This window comes from Pan paniscus, chromosome 2, assembly GCF_029289425.2.
Source record: "Pan paniscus chromosome 2, NHGRI_mPanPan1-v2.0_pri, whole genome shotgun sequence".
Lineage (NCBI taxonomy): Eukaryota > Metazoa > Chordata > Mammalia > Primates > Hominidae > Pan > Pan paniscus.
The window spans coordinates 109,689,882-109,712,139 of NC_085926.1; the positions used below are offsets into that span (position 1 = coordinate 109,689,882).

The window sequence follows — 22,258 nt, forward strand, 5'->3', positions numbered from 1 at the left end:
ATAATATCCACTTCAAAAGTGCAAAGTTAGAGGAAGCACAAGCTGGAAGACCACCCTCACTCTGATACCAGTTACAGGTTTGGGAGCCTTAAGATCACCCTTGTTTGATAATTTGCTAGGAAGATTGACAGAACTCATTGAAAGTTGTTATACTCATAGTTACTGTTTATTGCTCTGAAAGGCTGCAGATCAAAATCAGCTAAAGGAAGAGGTGCATGGAGCAAAGTTCAGGAAATTTCCAAATGTGGAGCTTCCAGTTGTCCTCTTCTCATGGACAGTGTTTCTTTCCTCGTATTGATGTGTGACAGTACCACACAAAGTACTGCTAACCAGGGAAGCTCACCTGAGCTTTGGTGTCCAGAATCTTTTCTGGTCTTCCACATGGCTGACCTAAGTATCCAGCCCCTTCAGAGGTTAAGCCCATACCCATGTGACTCAAATCCTGCACCATAAATCACATCCTTAGACTTTCCCTTATGGCCCAAAGCTGTCAGGTAAATAAAGATACTTTGATCAGGCAGGACATTCCAAGGGCTTAAGCAATTGCCTCCCAAGGACTGAGGGCGAAGACCATACCTCCTTTTGGGTAAGGTTTAAATTTTTTACTACACAACAAAGTTACTTAAGAATTAAATTTCAAAAAAGAATTAAATAAGATAAATGTAAATTAACTTTAAAAAAAGAAAATAAGATATACAATGTGATTAGAATATTGCCAATTATGAAATAAATATGTTATATATATAGCTATTATTATTAAACATCCTTTTGATTACTTAATATATACCTAATATCATAATAGCTACTGTGGGACATTTTTTAAAAATGAACAAGATGTAGTTTGTAGATCTTATAAGAGATATACAAGAGTTCAAATAAAGTCAATAAAAGCAGAATGAGGTGAGTACCATGATAAAGAAACAAGCAAACTGTGCTGGGACCTGGAAAGGGAAAGGTTACTTCTAGATGGTAGGTAAGGAACTGCTTCAGGAGAAGAGCACCTGTGAGCTGGACTGTGAGAGACAGGGAGGATTTCAACATGAAGAGGGAAGGACATTCCAGAGACAGGGAAGCAAATGCCCAAAATTAGAGATGAGAAAACAAGGGCACCTTCAGGAAACAGAGAAGGGCTGCCATGGTCACCTGTAGAAGTGACAGGAGAAGGAAATGGGAAAGTTAGGGAAAGACAGACAAGCCAGTTGGAGAGAGATTTTCAGCACTGTACTAAGCACTTTATGCTTTGTGTTGTAGACCATAGGGAGCCAGTGACAATTTTGGGCTTGAAGAAAACTGTGAAAGAAAGTGTTCTATCCCTGTTATAATTCCAGTCTTTGAACACCCTCTCTTCCAATAACCCACCTTCGCTTTGCCTTGCCAATTACAGTTCAGTTCAGGTATGACCTCTGTGCACATTTCCATTATAGGACATGATATACCCCATTGGGACTGTTTCTCTCTGCTGTATACAACTGTTTTGTCATTTCCGTATACTTGCTGTCTTGTTCAGAATAAGCACCTTATGATAAAAGTGGAGGGAAAGAAGGAGGAGGGGAAAGATGGAATCTTGAAATATATCTACAAAGAATTTAAGCATAAAAAACAGATATTTAAAAATCTATATTTCTAGTTAAGGAGAAACTAGGACAGGCAGGAAGCAAGTAGTAACGCCTAAGGTAAGACAAAATCTTATAACTGCATTGCAGTCTTCTCAAGATGCCTCAAGGCTTTAAGAGTAAGAACAAGTATAATAATAATAAAAGAAGCAGAAGAAAGATAGCTTGCTCATTTAATATTTATATAGCACTTCCTAGGAGACCGATATTGCTGTTTGATTTATATAAAGCCAATTAATTATTATAATAAATTAATGATGTAGATACTCCTACTATCCCCATTTTACAGATGAAGAAATTCAGTCACAGAGAGGTTAAGCAGATGGCCCCCCAAAATCCTGATAACAATACTAGAATTGTAAAAAATTAGGTCATGCCAAATTCATTTAATTGCATTTGAATAAAAGTCATTGATAGAGTTGGAGATTGACCCAGTGTTGGGTTGTAACTTTAGTTTCTTTTGTTGGTTGTAATAAAGGGTAATTTTCTTTTCATCTGAGGCCATTTGCTCCCATGTCGGGACTCTAATGCATGAGCACCCATGAGGATGGTGATGTTTGAAGGACTACATGCTGACCTGTTCTGGCTGAACAAGTTACATTTTTTTTTTCAAGACCAGACATCTAGGAGGCTTTTTATTGACTCAGAACAAAAGCAGCCCAGTGGTTTAAGTGGTCTATGTAGTAATCACCCAGCAAGGCTCCGGCACAGAAAATCTATCTGGCCTCTATTCTGCCTCTACACAGAAAGACCAGCATGAGGCTTTAGCAGGTGTGTAAGCTCTCAGAACACTGGTCTTCAAGGGTGGGGTGTGTTTTCATTCACTTTCCCCGTTGGGTGTAATGTACAAATTCCCTTTAAGCCCACCATTTCATGTAATTTAAACTGCTACTTACTGGATTTTCTCTCCTCCCTTTTCCCTTTCCTCTGTCAGAACACCTAGCTTAGGCCTTTATTTACAGGAAAGAGAAAAAACCTCTTCTTATCCTGGAGGGGAACTAGCTAAGAAGCTTCTCTGTATCTCATTCTCCAATTTATCAAATGAATCTTAAAATAACTCTGCCCTGTGAAAAATTCCAGCCAAACTAGGTAACTATAAATATGTTTTTTCAAAGTCCCAATGATAAATTCCATTAAAATGACCCACAAAATAATGAAACACCAGCCTTTAAAGTGAAGGGCACTGTCACATAAATGCTAAACAATAAGTGAACTATTAGCCAATGCATTTAATCACTGTAGGACACACCTAAGACCCAACAGGAATATGGGTCCTAGGAATCTGTGTGAGCAGAAAGAAGGTCTCCAGCAATTTGACGAAATTCTCAGCCAAAAAGCAATAAATACCACTTTAGGCTTGGAATGATTTGCTTTTTGCAAATATGATGAGTTAAATTTACAGGCATATTTTCTGTTTAAGTATGGTAAGTGTGAAAGAAAAATGTTATTTCTTTGCAATGATGAATAGTCCTTCATAAATATGGTCACAAATGCCTTTAGTAAGCTGTTAATAAGTGGAATTATCCAATTCTTAAGATAGAAGAGACCCTAAGTCGCATTTCGCTCACTTTCCTAAGTTTGCAAATGAAGAAACAGAATTCCAAGTACAAGTTTGGAAGCCCAGGTTCACAGAAGTAATCATAGCAGAACCAGCACTGGGATTCAGGCTCAGCTGTGGAATTACAGACTGTTTCTTCAACTGAGAGAAGGTTAGAGTGCCCTCCTGTGTCCCTATGTAGAAATTCTTCAGGTCTTTACAAAATTTAAAATAGCTTTAATTTCTTCATCAATTTTTCTGCACTGGCAGGGACCAGGCATTTAGGTCCAAAGACAAACTCTGCGATCACCATGTTATTGAAAGTAAATGAACAATGCACTTGACTTGTTTAATCAATAAGGACATAGAACCAATACTATCATCCCCAGAGTATCTTTGTGTGCACTGAGGTCTGACAGACCTGGGTCTATGTCCCGGGCAGCCACATGCAATCTTTGCAACCCTGAACTAGTTGCAAAACCAGTCTGAGCCTCAGTTTCCTCATCTGTAAAATGCAGGTAATCACTGCCCTGCAGGATTGTAGCACAGGTCAAATGAGATCATGTAAGTAAAATGCCCAGCCTGGCATTAGGTACATAATAAGCACTCAATAGATTGAAGTTATTTCAGTTATTTTCAGGCAAGAGCCCCCACCAGAGTTATAAAAAAGTTAATGTTAAAAGAGCTGAGGTAAAAACACTGGGGAGATAAACTGAATGTCTTCAGGTTCCTTTTTTATTTTTTTGAGACGGAGTCTGGCTCTGTCGCCCATGCTGGAGTGCAGTGGCGCGATCTCGGCTCACTGCAAGCTCCGCCTCCCGGGTTCATGCCATTCTCCAGCTTCAGCCTCCCGAGTAGCTGGGACTACAGGCGCCCGCCACCACGCCCGGCTAATTTCTTTTTGTATTTTTGTAGAGACGGGGTTTCACCGTGTTAGCCAGGATGGTCTCGATCTCCTGACCTTGTGATCCGCCCGCCTCGGCCTCCCAAAGTGCTGGGATTACAGGCGTGAGCCACCGCCCGGCCAGGATGCTTTTAGTTATTGGGTGAAAAGGTTTCCATGAGTTCCAGGGGCAGAGGAAAGGGAGAGAGAATTTTTAAAGAGATATGTACTGAATATGTGATTCCTGAAAAATGAATTTCTTCTTCAGATGGGGAAATTTAAATGAACCTAAGCCACATGGCTTGACCACAGATAGAAGCTCTCTCTCAAAGGTAACACCTGGCACTAAGGGTCCAGCAATATTTTTTTTAAAAGCCTCTATATGAAAGAAAATATTTGAAAACCAGATTCTATTTATGTCATTGACCCAGTTTTAGAAGTCTTTATTTATTGAGAGGGTAACCAAATTAAAATAAATTAAGAACAGAGGTGAAAAACAATAGCTGGATGAATTCATCCTTTGATTTTAATTTCCTTCAACTCTTCATGAAACGAGCTATCTCAGCTAAAGTGTTCAGCAAAATTGCAGTAAATCAAGTCCTTTTGCCAGGTGAACTTTCAAAGGTTCCCTCCCCCTCTGACCTTAGGTAATTTTCAGTTATCCTTTCCCTACGTGTGGAAGGGAGATACCATTATTTATGATACAAGGAGACTTGACCTTTAAATGTCAGTGGAAGTGTAGAGTCTGGCCATTCTGTCTGTATCTTCCACCAGCTTATAGGAGAATTAAGGGAAATAGTTCAATAACGTGCAAATGGGGAAGAGGGAGGGGTAGAAGGAACACATCATCTATGCCACCATTTTTTGTTATATAACCAGGGAAAAGCAAAGGGAGAATTGGGCTGGCCTCTGTTATCTAAATACTTATTCTAGATAAGACAATCACCAGGAGGTTTATATAGATTATTGTACTGTAAAAGCTCATAAAAGGCTGCTCAGAGTTTGTGAGGCTTACCCCTGAGCCCCAGGGGCTTGCTTACCCTTTCCAGTAATCTGTTACCTTTAAATAAGGCAAATGCAGCACAAGGCTGAGGCATTTATTATTTATAGAAAGTTCCTCATCAGACTCATCTGTGGCTATGGAGGAGCAGAGTCGGAACCTCTGAGCCTCCGCAGTGACGACCTGCTGCATTCTACACTAGTGCAGTGCTATTCTGAGCAACGTGAAGCTTAAGCTAGACTCTTTGTGGTTGTACATTTTTAGTCAACTAATGAAAAGATTTCCCTGCCTCATCCTTGAAAGTCACCTATTTGTGTGGATTATCTGAACACTACATTTTCTGGCTATTGTAGTTACTTCAATAGTATCTGTGAAATGCTGTATTCCTGGTGTTCATCTCATTTTCTACTTCATGCTTTTGTGACTTTATACATCATTCTCCTTCGAATGCCCCCAGATCGATATATCTTGCTTCTCGATGCTTATGTTGCTAGCGCTTTGGGTAGGGTTTTAATTCCAGTATACCAAGAAAAACATTTGTTCATAAAGGGGTCTTTTTTAAGGTGTTCATCTCAATCAGAGAGAAAGCTTTCTCTTGTACTTTCCCACCTCCTTCACCCCTTTGTGTGGTATTACCCCACTCCCCAGCTAGGTCTACATCTGCTTGGGGCCTGTGATCCAGGCACCAGGTGAGATGAAGCCAGGAGGCAAGGTCCACAGAGCAGAGCCCCTTGAGGGATGGGGCCTCAAAATGGCTAGACTGAGACACGTGTGCTTCAGACAGCTTAATAATAGGCTACCCCTTCAAGCTGTCGCTTTAAAAATATTTACACCTCATTTGGTAAAAGTTGTAGAAGTGAAAGTATACTGCAGCTTTGAAAATTTTCTATTAGGTTTGCCTCCTTTCCTGAGTCTTTCTTCTGAGCCCTGCAGCCCCCTCTGATCCCTCTCCTTTTCCCCTTTGATTCTCAGCCTCCTCAGCCTTCGCTCCCAGCTTCTCAACCTCTCTCTGTTTCCTCAGCAGATCCACTGAGGTCTTTCCAAGAGTCTATCTCTAAATTGGCATACCCCTACCCACTGCTTAATACTGCTTCAAGTATGTCAAAAGCTATTAATGCCAGATATGAATATTGCAGTTGGTGCTCAGCAAACAGAAGATACTCCAGCTACCAGTATTCACTGTGCTTACAAGAGAGTGGTGATTAAAAATGACTTTTTCTCTTATCGCATGTTCATTTTCAAGATAAAGAGTTTACTATGTGCATTGAAGAGAGCTTTTTTTTTTTTTTAACATCTTGCCCATTTCATAAGGAGTCGCTGGTGAAAACCTGCAGCAACTGGCACCAAATTTGCAGTTTTTCCAAGCAATATCTTAACATCCTTTGTAGACTAGTCCCTTTAGTCACTGCTCTGTGGCCGTGCCCCTCAACATGGCTGTACCTGGAAGCTCATAGTCCTGGCACAGCTGGCTGCTGTTGTGAGTCAGGAAGATGTTCCACAGGGAAGTGAGCTGGTGACGGCCTCCATGGGAAGTCAGAGCTGGACCCTAAGGGATCCGGAGTCCAGCTAGGCCGGTGCTCTCTGAAGGGCCAGAGAGGTGTTCTGGCATATCCTCATCACTGTCGAAGTCTGAGAGTGGACATTCATGCTAAAGGAGGAGCAGCTCCTAAATGGCTCTTCTTCCAGAAACTTGGCCTGCTGATTTTGCCTGTATTGCCTGTATGCATATTGAGACATATGTTGTTGTCAGCCATTTGTAAAATGAAGTAGTGGTTTCTCTAAACCTCAGGAATATATTCAGAGTTTTTAATCAGGTGAACTTGAGTGGGAATGTTTTGACTGCCTTCGTTTTAGTACATTTGAAAAAAATGTTGAATTTCTTAAAAATCATAAGTCATTAAAATCCAAGCACTTTTAGTGAGATAATGTGTTTGAGGGCCTAAATCTCATTTTTTTAGCCCATTTTCTAAAAAAAAAAAAATCTTGTTGAAACATTTTTAATATAAATTCTATGAAGATAGGGTCTTCTGGCTCTCCGTAAATCAAATCATAAAATCTTCTTACAGTAGTCTCTTTTTATCTGCAAGTGGTATGTTCCAAGGCTCCCAATGGCTGCTGAAACCATGGATAGAGCCAAACCCTATACATCCTGTAATTTTTCCTGTACATACATGCCTATGATAAAGTTTAATTTATCAATTGGGCACAGTAAGAGATTAACAACAATAACTAGTAATACAATAGAACAATTATAACAATATGCCAGCATCACTGCTGTCGCACTTTGGGGTCATTCTCAAGTAGAGTTAGGGTTCCTGGAACACCAACACTGTGAAACTGCAACAGGCGTGCTTGGCCATGCTTACGTCTCTAAGAACTCATCATTAGTATTTTCAGTTTGTAGAAAACATACAGAAAAACTTCTGAAAATATTACTGGTTCTGCTGTTTACATTAGGGAAAGATTATCTGTTGATGGTTATATTGGTGTTTGAGTGTTTTAATGATAACTGAGATGGCTAAGTGACTAATGGTTGGGGAACCTCTACCAAGTAGATATGCTAGACAAAGGGATGATTCACATCCTGGGCTGGAAGGCCTGTGGGATGGCAAAACACTTCATCACGCTCCTCAGAATGGGGCACAATTTAAAACTTATGAATTGTTTATTTTTTAAATTTTCCATTTAATAGTTTTGGACCACAGTTGACTGTGGCTAACTGAAACTGTGGAAATTGAAACTGCAAATAAGAAGGGACTACTATTTTTTCTCAGAAAAATTCAACTATTTAAAATTGGTTAACAACTCATGAGGTTGACATCTCTGAAACCCTCCAAGATGGCAGTGATGAGGGAGGAGGAGCTATTGTTTAGCTGGACATCTCTGATTCAATTCCATTGGAGGGGGGCATCTGTTCTCATTTTCCTCCTTCGGAGATGGGAAAAAATTACTCTTTTTCTTGGCTTGAACACTTATATCTTCTATCTTTTTATAAGCATGATACTGCTTTCTCTTCTGCTGTTTGCACAGATTGTCTTCTGACCTAGTTGAGCCTTTACTGCTGCCCAGACACCTTCTGGTAGCTAGCATCATATGAATTACTTAGCTTTATTAAGATAAAGTGTGAGCAAAGGGTTTTTTTTTGGTCTTTTGTGTTTGGGCACCTTTAATATCTTTTTGCTGTTGCTGGGCAGGGAAGAGTCTTTGCAGCTGAGATCTTATTAATTTGCCTAGAATATTTTTTTAGTTTATATATTTTATATTAATTAGGAAAACTAAATTTGACATTCAATGCAATTTTATGCAGCATCAGCTATAGTGGGTAACTGGAAAGATAGCCGCACCTGGTTTTTTGCAAGCTGCCTGCATTACTCTGACCTCACTTGACAAAGTATAGGCTAATAGAGAAAGAATATGCAAATTACAGACATGTGACCTAAAATTCAGACTGAGATAAAATAGACAAGCTTTAATTGAACACTCTGACTATTCGTTATAGAAAATACATGCATATCCAATATATGTTTTTAGCCCAAGCTTACGATGGACCGACCAGATGATCTTAGTTTTGATAGAAATAATATGATTTAGGTTTTGATAAAAATTTGGAGCTTAGATGGCATTTAGATGACTCTCAAAAATGAGCTCAAAATAATATTTGTCTTTAAAAGAATTTTTAGAGAATAATTATTATCTATTAGAAGTTTTCTATTGATATTAGTAAACATATTTCCAAATAAATGAAAGGTGGGCTTTTTTTCCACTGAATAAGAGAATTTTCTGGATTTCATTTCAGATGGGCCAGTTTTAGTGCCAACACGTACACATAGACATGCACATAAATACTTTGGTAACCGAGAGGACCTTAGCTCCAAACACGTCTGTAGATATTCCATCCAAACTCTTGCTATCCAAACATTTGCTATAACTTATAAGATTTATGTTATCCAGAATTCACTACTTAAATTAAAAAATCCCATCATGTGAGCTAGCAAAAACATTTAACTTGCAGGTACAACTTGTCAAAAAGATGGAGAATGTGTTACATCCATAGTTCAGCTACCCTCCCAGCAGGCTCGAGCTGTGCATTAGCGCTCTCAACTTACCACATTATTGAGTGAGAATGTCTTCTAAGAAAGCAAAAAGCCTCTGAATCAAACAAGCACACTCGAGAGGCCTAAAAAGAAAAATTGGGTGATAAAGCATATTGAGAGAGATGAACTAACATAAACTTGGCCATACTTACATCTCTAAGAACTATGCATTAATATTTTTAATTTGTAGAAAAAAATACAGAAAAACTTCTGAAAATATTGCTGGTTCTGCTGTTTATATTAGGGAAAGATTATCTGTGGATGATTACATTGGTGTTTGAGTGTTTTAATGATATTTGGTATTTGAGAAAACTGATAGGGTTTTTTTGATGGGTTGGGAAGACATTACTGTTTTTTCCATTTCAAATAATGGATTATATAGGCTTCTACTCTCAAAAAATCTGTCATTCAACATCTTTTTGGCAACAGGTTGGATTTGTTTTTCCATGAAAATCACTTGATGACATCTAATTTTATGTTGTTAAAAATAAAAAGTTTAAGAACATCCTCAGAATTTTCTCTCTTATACTTGCAAATTGTGTAGTCACTGTATTTACTTATTTCCAAGTACTGACATAGGAGCAGACTAGAGATATTAATAATTTATAATTTTAGTTTTAGTGCCAATTTGAATTTCAACTGTAGAATACTATGATCCGAACTTACTCCTTTTGATGTTGATTTTGGGTGTAACCTAAAATAAATGACTTAAACTACAGACTTCATTTTTCCTAGCCCTAAATGTTAATTGCCATGACAGATCCTCAAATATAAATATTTACTGAGGTTTCATGGCTTTATTTAAAAACCAGAATTATTTGTTTCTCAGATAGTATCATCCAAATAAAAGATGACACAAATTTCTTAATAATTAATAATAATAACATGTTTGAGCTCATTCTATTAGCCAAGGACTCTTCTGGGTGTTTGCCTGAGTTAACTCATTTAGTCTTCACAACAGACCAATGAAGTTAGTACTGCTGTTGTCCACATTGTGCAGATGAGGAAACTGAGGCCCAGCATTTTATTCACATAACTAGTAGGCAGTAGAGCCAGGATTATGAACTCAGGCAGCCTGACAACAGACTCTGTGCCCCTATCCACTGCGGGGACACTCCATTTAGCTTATTCAGAGCTATGGTAATTCACTAAGTTAGGTGTTAGGACTCACCATTTGTGAAGTTCTTTCTTAACTAGTATCTTACAAAGTGCAAGTCTGAGTCCTTTGGGACTGTGTAGACAGAAAAATGATTTGTTGGTAGTCCTGGAAATTGCAAGTGAGAATACTTAAAAAGATTACTGGAAAAGAAGAAATTCAGTGGTTCCCAACCCATTAGTGTTCTAGAGACAGGGGATGGGAATAGAACCTTCCTGTACTGGGTCACCTTATGGATGGGAGGGAAACATTGCCGGAGGCATTGAGAGGCAGGCCAATTAAGGATAAAAAGAGACAGTGTCAGAGGTTCAGCCCAGACAAGCCAGGAACCTCAGTCTAGGGTGGTGGTCTGTCTCAGCCTTTTGTTCATAATCACTCCCTGAAGGAGTCTTATTAGGCATTTCTATTCCTTATTTCCCCCCCCTCCTCCCCTGTGCAATTATAACACTCAGATGTATCTGTACTTTGTACATAGAAGAATAAGATTTTTCACTCCCTAAGAACAAATTTTTGCAATGTCAGTGCCTAAAGGCACAGATACACTGAATGGTGTCAATACACATGGGGTGGGGAGAGTGGGATCAGTGAAGCACCTGCAGGAACTAATGGGCTTCAAAGTTAGAAGGACTTAGAGACAGGAGGACCTAAGGGAGGTGAAGACAGGAGGTTTTCTTAAATATGTGAAGTCAGGAGTTCTTTGACTTAGGGTCACCATCCTCACCTACCCAGATGGGGAGTATCTCTCTATCTTCTTATAAGCTTCACTTAACTCTTGTCTCAATCTTCCCTCCATGGCTACAAGTGTGGTCATCATGTAATCTGAAATGCCATTGTACTGTAATGAAATGTATCATTTCATAGTGTGTGTTTTGAATTCTTTTTGTTTTATTTAGAAACCAGGTTCCCAAGAAGCCTGCTTTAAATTCTTTTTATTTGGGCTCAGAAAATAGCAACTACTCCAATTTGCAAGAAATGGGTAATGAAAGTGCTTTAAAAACTAGAATGCACTCATTTGAGATCTCTAATCCCCAAATGGCAACCCTCAGGAAGAATCAAGCAGTAATTTGTGTTCCAGATAAAGAGCAAACTGATTGTGCCTGGTCTTCACAAGGCCAGCTAGCTCATTTTCTCATACCTTACCTCTCAAATAATCTAACACTACCTAGGAGGCAATAACTATAACACTGAGTAAAAATCTTGCTAACCTTTTCGCATTCAAATCTCTCTCTTCCCGTGTGACTTTGCTGCCACAGGGACTTGATTCTGAGCTCTGTAACCTAGCGCACATCCCAAGGATCCTAGTAAACCTTAAGTAACCTAATCTAATCACATACTAGGAGGCATGATAAGGAAACCAAGGCCTCCCAATATTTTTCTTCTTCACAAACAAGCTGTGGTTATTTAATTGGTTAAAGGGCAGGGTGTATCTTAGAACAAAAGGAGTGATGAAGAAAGCATCTACCAATACATGGGAAAGGCACTTCACCAGATTATTATTTGAAGGTTTGAAAGTACTAGAAGACCAGCCAGAGAAGACCATGCCCAGAAATCAGTGAACTTTTGGGAAACTATAATCTTACATTTGTGGCTGTAAGTATCAAGCCTGGGTATACATTAGAATCAGCAAGAAGCTTGTCAGCTTCCGTCCCAGAGAGATTTTGACTTAGAAGGTTTGGGGTGAGCTCATGGGCACTGGTGTTTTTTAAAAGCGCCCCCTGCTCTGCCACCTCCCAATGATTCTGATGTGCATCTAAGGTTGAGGATCACCGCTTTACATTATAAAGTGCTTTCACATACATGATTCAGGATTTTTATATGCACACAGAAAGGAAAAAGAAACACCGTTAATGACTGTTGACTGTAAAAGAAAATAGGAAGAAACAGGGGTAGTAATTGTGAAAATGAAAGGATTAGAGAAAAGTCAATTCTAGAAACTGGAGGAAAAAAACTTCACCTTTCTAAGGGCTAAAATTAGTCCTATGCATATAGAACATTAAGGAGGGACTTGTATGTCCATATTTACTGCTATATATGGAATAGTTTTTAGATGACCATAAAATTCTTGGCGCAGAGAAGTCTGAAAACAGTCATTTAGTATTTGATGCCAATTACTTCCTAAGATCATATTGCTTCTCCTCTATAAATGAAATATATTGGAGAAGAAGAAAAGAAAAATTTGTTGTTAGTAAAAAGGTGTGTTAGAAAATGTCATATTAATATTCGTATGTGTATTTCAGGACTGTATAGACAGACAATATACCTCAGCAGGCTCTTAACAGCTTTCAGATAGTTATAATTAATAATTCTGCAGGTGAAAACTGGCAAGTGGATGATCTTGGATATAACTGAAGGATGAAGTAAAGCCAATGCTGTGGGCTCTCAGACTGTGTAGGGTGGGGCGGGGGGTCAGGGGCAGAATATAAAAGTCAGGTTGCAGCATGGCAGAAGTAAAGAAACTTGTGATCAAAAAGTCAGAAATTAAATTTTAAGATTTTCAATGTGGGTGATGACAAACTTAGACTGTGACCAAAACAGTGGTGGTGGCTATAGTCAACAGAGTGGAGGCTAAGTTTTCATCTCCATGTCAGCTAGTAAGATAGAGAGGAACAATGAATCAGGTACAGAAAATAAAATCTTCTAGACCATCAGTATTTAAGGCAAGAAGCTTCAGTTAATCAGCCCTTCACACTCTGATTTCTGACTAATTAAAAATGGCTAATAATAGCAATAATTACAGTTCAGCACTTACTAAGTGTCAGTATTGTTCAAAGCACTTTGCTTACATTTCAATACTCACAATAATTTTGTGACAATAGGTACTATTGGCCCATTTGACAGATGAGGAAACTGAGACATGGAAAAAGCAACTTACTCAATATGGGTTACAAATGCTGGGGAGAAAATATAGACATATTTGGGGTGAGAAAATATTTTACAGAGTATCAGCAAAAGTGAACAGAGTCCAGAAAGGGGCCTGCCTATCTGTGTATGTTGCATACCAACAGTTTCCAGGCTATAAGTAGGGGCCTGGTAAGAGATGAGTCTGAAATAATGCATTGGTACCATATTGAAGACAATTCTAAACCCCCAGTGTTGAGTTTGAGCTTTATTTGGAAGGCGGGAAGTGGGAGGAATGTGTCATAATCAAAGCTGTATCTTAAGAAAACTACCTTTTAAGTATGAACAAATTAGAGTGAAAGGACCCAAATTAGGGTTTCTGTTTGTTTGGGTGGTTTTTGGTACTATTTGACAGGCAATGAGTCTATCAACGAGAACAGTGGCAGTTGAAGGTTAATGAAAGAGACAGGTTTGATATATGTTACAAAGGTCAAATGTAAAGTTTTGGTAACTGGTTAAATGAAGACGGTGAGAGAGAGGGAAGAGTTTAAATAGAATCCAAGATTTCAAGTCTGAGTGACTGGGTGACTACTGGCAGAAATTCAGGAGAGGCACTTTGTGGGGATGAGAGGGCCAGCAGGAGAAGCTAGACTTTGAAAATACGTACTTTGTTGTGTGAGCAGGCCATTGGAGGCAGGCCATAGCAGGAAGGTGGGAATGTAAGTTTGCAACTTACAAGAGTCTGGGCTAGAAAGGAAGCTTTTGGTGTCATCTGCATAATGATACTGTGGTAAACTGGGGAGTGGGACTGAAGTCTCTGAAGGTGGACAGAGGAAGTGAATACAGAACAGATCCTTGGAAAACATTTAAATTTAGGGACAATAAAGAAGAGTCAAAAAAGCAGACAGAAGGTAAAGGAAGGATGGGAACACCCAGAAATGTGCAGAAATATACACTGAGCACAAGGGAATGGAAGGTTCCACAAACAAACTGACTTGGCAAACCCACATAGAAACCAAGAAGAATATGGCCATTTGAATTAGAGTAGCAACAGAAGGAGAGAAAGTGGACTCAGATGGAAAGAAGTGAGTATGTCATAGCAGACAAAGGCAGCAGGACTGGCCTACACTTTCAAGAATTTGACAGCAAGGAGGAAAGAGAAGACAATCGTGTGTGGAGTAAGGCATGTAAGGAAAAGTGTTTTGTTTTAAGACAAAGGGGTACCACTTAAATATATTTTAGACAGAGATAAAGAAGCCATAGAGAGAGGTGAGTGAAGATGCGTAGGTAATACCAGGTAGTAGCAGCAAAGATGATTTTAGCAGCAGAAATTACAGTGGGATGAGGTCCTAAGCTGTTTGCTGACCTTATCATAAAACAAACTAGAATGCATGGAACTGCTATCCCTACCAATTCCCAAGCAGCAATTCTCTTAGAGAATAAGGCAAGGATCAGTGGTGCAGGGTATTTTCCTCCTCTTCTGAAGAAATGCTCGAATTTTATTCATACATTCCAGGACAGAAGGGAAGAATCACTGTCTTTAAAGAATAAAATAATTTCCATGAGTTGTAGGGGAGTAATAAGGGAACAAACTTTGATAGTGAATTTGAATTATGAAATATTAGGATTTTCTATTTGTAAGTACTATTTGCAGATTACATGGTTTATAAATATTGTATGTGCAGGAAAGGGGGGACATTGTTAGCCTGTTTTTCCAAAAAGAAATAATTTAATGCACTTAGGCAGTTAAATGTTATTTCACCCACTCCATATGACGCAAAAGCTTTCTGGAAAAGAAATAAGTAGAACAGGAAAAATATTGATAGTGGTTAATAAGTGAGAGTTGGCTTTGACTGCTATAGGCCTATATAGGGCAAGTGCTATAAAACATTCAGCAATCTGCTTCATTGTTCTGTCCTGTCCTGTCCTGTAAAGGGGGTTGGAGGGATGCAGGGATGGTGCTGGGCACAGGACGTCAGAAAGCCTAAGGTGGGGCTGGGGAAATGAAAAGAGAACAAAGAGGTAAAAAGAGACTCTGTTCCTAGGAAATATACACGCTCTCCCTCTTATGTGGGATGGGCTGGGTACCATGTATGTCCCTCTATATTCAAAATGATCCCTGGGGTCCCATTGCTGTCACATTTCTGCACAGTCCTCAGACACAGAGGAAAGTGTTGGAGGTTGTTAGCACATCTCCCTCTGGAGATGAAACTGGGCTCAACACCAACAAGAGAACACCAGAGGGGATTCGTCTCTCCTCCACGCTTGGATAATGGCTATTCCCTAATGCCCAGGGAAGAATTAAGTTCAGTATGTGCCTTGCACTATATTACACACTCAATCCTGAACAGCTGGGCTGTTAATGCAATTTAAAAAGAAGAGAGAACTCACTATTCACCATCTATATCTGATGTATTCATAATAAATCTCTCAATGAGGAGGTATAAAAATTTCCTGTTGCTATACAGCCAAAGGAAGCAGAGCAGTAGGCAGGTATCCAGGGAGCCTCGTTAACAGAGATAACCAATGTGGAAAATCCAGGGGGACTTGTTCCACATTTCTATTAGTAATAGCAATTTTTCTTACCTGAAATATGCTGGTAATTTTCTCACTTGCAAAATTCAATTTGCCTAAGGGTGAATAAATAGGTCTTTTCTTAATACTTACTGGATAGCCTCTATGTTCCAGATGCTACATAAAAGTAAAGCATTATTTGATGGTTTTTTTTTTCCTTTTTCACTTTATTTCTTAGGAAACAAAACACTGAGTCATCACAGAATGATTTGTTTTCAAGAAAATCGAAATAATATAAAATGGTAGTGTGGTAAAATTTTGTATTATATGTGAAATACCTACGCTAAAATTTATAAAAATGGAAAATGGATGACAGTGAACTAGTGTGAATACAGGAATTCTGATGGTAATATTGGGGGGGGGTAGTGGTTAAGAACAAGGTTAGTAGTGCCAAAGCAAAGGCATTTTCCTTCTAGATTTTACTTGCAAAGTGAAGCCACCTGTGTGGAGTCCCTCACCTCAGAGCCAGTCACAGCAGTAACCAAATTAGCTTCCGCATGAGTTAGTGGATAATAGACATAAGAATGGTTGACCCTGGATAGAACCAATAACCAAAATGAAAGATATTTGCTAAAGATGATTTTCATCTAGAAATAGCTACTATTGAAATATTTTCTCACTGTAATTAGGAATATGCCTATGGTGGTCACTCATACTTCATAAAAAGATAATCTCTGTCTAGGGGGATTCACGCTTTCTTCCTCACACCCCCTGCCCTTTTATTTTTAGTTGACAGTAATAATTGTACATATTTATGGGATACAGAGTGATATTTCAATACGTGTATACAATGTATAATGATCAAATCAGTGTAATTGGTATAACCATCACCTCAAACATTTATCATTTCCTTGTGTTGTGAATAGTCAAAATCCTCTCTTCTAGCTCTTTGAAAGTATACAATAAATTATAGTCAATCATATTCATCCTACAGTGCTGCAAAACACCAGACTTCATTCCTCCTATCTAGCATAATTTTTTGTTTTTTGAGACAGAGTCTAGCCATCACCCAGGCTGGAGTGCACTGGCACCATCTCAGCTCACTGCAACCTCTGCCTCCTGGGTTCAAGTAATGCTCACGCCTCAGCCTCCCAAGTAGCTGGGACCACAGGCATGCACCACCACACCTGGCTAATTTTTGTATTTTTTTAAGGTAGAGACAGGGTTTCATCATATTGGCCAGGCTGGTCTCGAACTCCTGACCTGAAGTGATCTGCCCGCCTCGGCCTCCCAAAGTACTGGGATTACAGGCATGAGCCACCACGCCTGGTCCTAGCATAATTTTGTATCTGCTAACCAGCCTCTCTATCCTACCTGCTCTGCCACCCTTCTAGTCTCTAATACCCACAGTTCTACTCTCTATTTCTGTGAACTCCAAAAGTTTTTTGAGTTCCCACATATGAGTGACAATATGTAATATTTATCTTTCTGTGCCTGACTTATTTTGCTGAACATAACATCCCCAGGCTTATTCATGTTGCTGTGAACGGCAGGATATCATTCTTTTTTATGGATGAATAGTATTCCAGTGTGTGTTTATACCATATTTTTTATCCATTCGTTGGTTGATGAATATTTAGGTTGATTTCATATCTTCACTATTGTGAATAGTGCTGCAGTAAACATGGGGGTGCAGGTATCCTTTTGATGTATAGATTTTCTTTCCTTTGGTTAAATACCTATTAATGGGGTTGCTGGATTGTGTAGTAGTTCTACATTTAGTTTTTTCAGCACCCCCCATACTGTCTTCTATAATGACTGTACTACTTGACATTTCCAACAACAGTTACATACATCTCCACCACTTCACCAGCATTTGTTATTTTTTGTCTTTTTTTTTTTTTTATAATTGCTGTTGTAACTGGGCAGGGATGATACCTCATTGTGGTTTTGATTTGCATTTCCTTGATGATTAGCGACATGGAGCATTGCTTCCTGTTTGTTTACTATTTATATGGTTTTGTTGTTGTTCGTTTGTTTGTTTTTTAAGACAGGGTCTTACTCTGACCCAGGCTGGAGTGCCGTGGTACGATGTTTGTCATTCACTTCAGCCTCAACCTCCTGGTCTCAAGCAATCCTCCCACCTCAGCCTCCTGAGTAGCTGGGACTGCAGGTGTGCACCACCACTCCTGGCTACTTTTTTTGTATTTTTTGTAGAGATAGGGTTTCACACATGTTGCCTAGGCTGGTCTCAAACTTCTGGACTCAAGCGATCCACCGGTCTCAGCCTCCTGAAGTATTGGGATCACACTCATGAGCTACCATGCCCATCTGTGTGTCTTCTTTTTGAGAAATGTCTATTTAATTCTTTTGTCCTCTTTTTAATTTGATTATTTAGTTTTTTTGCTGTTGAGTTGTTTGAATTCCTTGTATATTCTGGATATTAGTCCTTTGTAAGATGAATAGTTTGTAAATATTTTCTCCCATTCTACAGGTTGTCTTTTCACTCTTGATTGTTTCCTTTGCTAGGGTGGAGACTTCAGTTTAATATAGTCCCATTTGTCTATTTTTGTTTTTGTTGCCTATGTGTTTGAAGTCTTAGCTGTGAAACCTTTGCCTAGACCAATGTCTTGAAGCATTTCTTCTATGTTTGCTTATAGTAAAGTTAAACAATAAAAGAAGAAGAAAGGTACAAAGAATATACAAAGTAATTAGAAAATAATTAACAAAATGACAAGGAGTAAGTCCTCATCTATCAATAATAGCCTTAAATGTAAATGTTAAATTCCCCAATTAAAAGATATGGACTGGCTGAATGGATTTAAAAAAAAAAAAAGACACAACTATATACTGCCCACAGAAAACTCACTTCACCTGTAAAGGCACACGTAGACTGAAAGTGAGGGATGGAAAAAAATATTCCACACAAACGGAAACCAAAAGTGTGCAAATTAGCTATACTTATATCAGACAAAATAGACTTTAAGGCAAAAAAAAAAAAAACACAAAAAGAGACAAAGAAGGTCATTATATAAAGATAAAGTGATCAGTTCAGCAAGAGGATATAACAATTGTAAATATATTTATACACCTAACACCAGAGCACCTAGATTTATGAGGCAAATATTATTAGAGCTAAATAGGTAGACTCCAATAGAATAATAGTTGCAGACTTCTTCAGCATTGGACAGATGGATTATCTAGAAAGAAAATCAACAAAGAAACATCAGACTTAATCTGCACTATAGACCAAACAGGCATAACAGACATTTACAAAACATTTCATACTATCCCTTTGTTAAGACAGAGGAACAGAATGTGTGTTTGGACCATTTAATAGCAGTTTTGGCTCATTGAGGTACGAATTCAAAAAGAGGGACATATTAACTAAACTGTGTTGAGCCCATCGAAATGGTTAGCTGATCTGTCAATAAATCATTCCTACTGACTCAGACTTTTACAATAGTAAAATAATATATACAATTTTTTATGTATTTTAAAAACATAAAAAGAAAGCAAGTTCGGTTTCTTGAAATCCTGCCTTTCCTAGAATTTAAATCCCTTTCTCGGCATTGTTGAGATAGACACAGTGTTTTCATACCCTCTGTTTCAATGATGGCATGAATAAAGTGGATATACCACAACAAAGCATTCTTCTATAAGAGACACTTAAGCATTATCTCCAGTTTGTCTCTATTATGAATATTCTTTGGCAGACATCTTTGTTTTCCTGAATGTTAGAGTTTATTTCCTCAGAATAGCTTTCCTGAAATGAAATTACTGGAGCAAATTGTATGAATATTTTAAAGCCCCTATTTTCAGCATATTTCTAAATAGCTTTGCAAAAGGATATTTATTAATTTGCCTTATGCCAGCAAAATTATGAAAACTATAGTATTACCCCAGGCTTAACAAGCTGCTACATTACTCTTCTTTGTGTTTATTTTATTCCTAGCAAGCTTGGCAAATTTTGCTACTATTCATTTGCAGTTTTAGTGTGTTATTTGGTTCTTAATTTTTGTTTTGTTTTGTTTTCTCATCAATTGGCTTATTTTTCCCAGCTCCCGTCTCATCTGCTTTCCTCACCTTTATTCCTTTGTACAGGCTCACATGATTCATTCAGCTACTGGGTGGATGAAAAGTCCCCAGTGGGGCCTGACCAAACCCAAGCTATCAAACGCCTTGCCAGGATCTCCTTGGTGAAGAAGCTAATGAAGAAGTGGTCTGTGACTCAGAACCTGACATTTCGAGAACAGCTGGAAGCTGGGATCCGCTACTTTGACCTGCGTGTGTCTTCCAAACCAGGGGATGCCGACCAGGAGATCTACTTCATCCATGGGCTTTTTGGCATCAAGGTCTGGGATGGGCTGATGGAAATTGACTCGTTTCTTACACAGCACCCCCAGGAGATTATCTTCCTGGATTTCAACCACTTCTATGCCATGGATGAGACCCATCACAAATGCCTGGTTCTGCGGATCCAGGAGGCCTTTGGAAACAAGCTGTGCCCAGCCTGCAGTGTGGAAAGTTTGACGCTGCGAACTCTGTGGGAGAAGAACTGCCAGGTAGGAGGGAAGGAGAGATAAGCTTCCAAGAGCAAGAATTTAACTCTTCCTGCTTTTCCTGTATTGCCGTCTGTAAAATCACTCAATCCAGGCCTCTTAGGCTAAAGAGTGGATTGTTTGGAATATTAAACATATGCAAACTAGTTCCTGGGCTCTAGAATAGGTTCAAGGGCTAGGGCTAACACCTGCCAAATACTTAAAGCTTGTCCAGCAAACTGTTTGACATCTAATTGACTTTTAGTGGCCTGGCCAGAACCAACCAAGGCAAAGTTGTAAAATTGGGCCAGTAGGTCATTACTATTCTCTGTTTCCCGAGGTCCATTTTTACCCTTCTGTTTCCCCTCAGGGATAGTCTGTTCCATCTTGCCTTCAACTCAATGTCAGATAATCCTGGCCAAGGTATCGACTGATTAGGAAAAGTATTAGCTGACTGAAACATAGTGATTCATCTCAGGAGTGTTAATATTATAAAAGTATTTGGGTCTTAGAGGGAGAGAGAGTTAAGGAAGGAAGAGCCTGTTGAAGGGGCTGCAGCCTGGAAGAGCATTCCATAGTCTGCTTAAGTTGAGAAGAGCCTGCCAGCCTAGGACCATGAGGGACACGCTCAGGAAGAGGAATGTGGGCCTCAGATATATTCCACTCTGATCCTAAAGGATGACAGTAGGAGAAAAGAGCTTCAGGAAAGTGTTTAATTTACACTCTCTGAAAAAAAAAAAAAAGACGTACCTTTCATTCGAAGTTACTCACTTGCTCAGCAGATGCATTAACCAAAACAACTTTACGAGGCAGATATTTTTTAACTCAAGGAGGAGCTTTTGATTAAAAATAGTTTAAAGGTTATTCACTTGAAAATATTTATTAAACACCAGGTACGTGCCAAGTAACCTCTAAGGACTAGGGATAAATTAGTAAATAAAATAGACAAAGATACCTTGCCCTAATGGAGCTGTCATTCTGGTGGAGGGAGATAGATCATAGATAATAGAGATAATAAACATACATATATGTGTGTGTGTGTGTCTGTGTGTCACATATATACATATATGTATATTCTCTCTCCATATATGTGTGTGTATACACACACACACACACACATAAAGTGTTAGAAAGTGATAAGAGCTATGGAAAACGAAAAGGTCAAGCATGGTAAGAGGGAACCAGGATTCTGTGGGTTGGAGGATTGGTTGAAATGTTTAAAAGTTGATCAGGAGAGCCTTCATTGAAAAGATGACATTTGAAGGGGTTAATCACATGCTTATTTGGGGGCAGAAGAAACAGCCAGTGCAGAGACCCAAAAGCAGGAGTGTCCCTGCCATCTTTGAGGAAAAGGAGCATGCAGTATGGCTGTAGAGCAGGTGACGACAGAGTAGTGAGAGGAGGTCAGAGAGGTGACTGGTGATCATGTGAGCCTAGAAGGCCCTGTAAAGACGCTAGCCTTCACTCACTCTAAGCGAGGAGAGTTCTGGCACAGGATGTTGTGGCCTGACTTAGGTCTTAATAAGATCTCTCCGGTTGCAGTACTAGGAAGAGACCAGGGCAGGGGGATCGGGCAGAAGTAAGGAACCCAGTGAGACTGTTAGTGGCAAGTGGTCAGATTTTGCATCTGTCAGAAGGTAGAGCCGACAGGGTTTCCTAATGGATACGATTTGGGGTATGAAAGAACATGAGGATTCAAGGATGATTCCCAGGCTTGGCCTGAATAACTGGAAATACCAAGTTGTTTTTGCGCACCCTGAGAAGTTCTAAATGTCTTCGACACCACGGAGTCTTCATGAGTTAACTCTTAGTATCTGCTAAAGTCTATCTAAACAAGTTTCTTCACTAAGACTTTTGTAAGTGATATTTTGCTAAATATTTATCACACCTCTATACTGCAAAAGTAAGTTTATATCTGTTCATGTCTAACTTGGAGAGACTTTTTCCCAGTGGCATTTCTCTTTTACAATATGAGATAATAGTAACAACAACTAATGTTTATTGAACCTTTACAATGAGCTACGTACATGGATTAACTCATTTGATCCTCTCAGTGACACCATGAGATGGGTACTTTGTTAT

The 22,258-nt window shown here is 39.0% G+C and overlaps 1 protein-coding gene across 2 annotated transcripts in view; it reads left to right on the forward strand.

The window, feature by feature from the left end:
- Positions 1-22,258, forward strand: part of PLCXD2 (phosphatidylinositol specific phospholipase C X domain containing 2) — a 52,308-nt gene that overhangs the window by 13,527 nt on the left and 16,523 nt on the right. For both annotated transcript variants that reach the window (XM_057301858.2, XM_057301857.2), the window contains exon 2: positions 19,740-20,200. In XM_057301858.2, the coding sequence (XP_057157841.1) occupies positions 19,740-20,200 (461 nt within the window). The remainder of the gene's footprint in view (positions 1-19,739; positions 20,201-22,258) is intronic.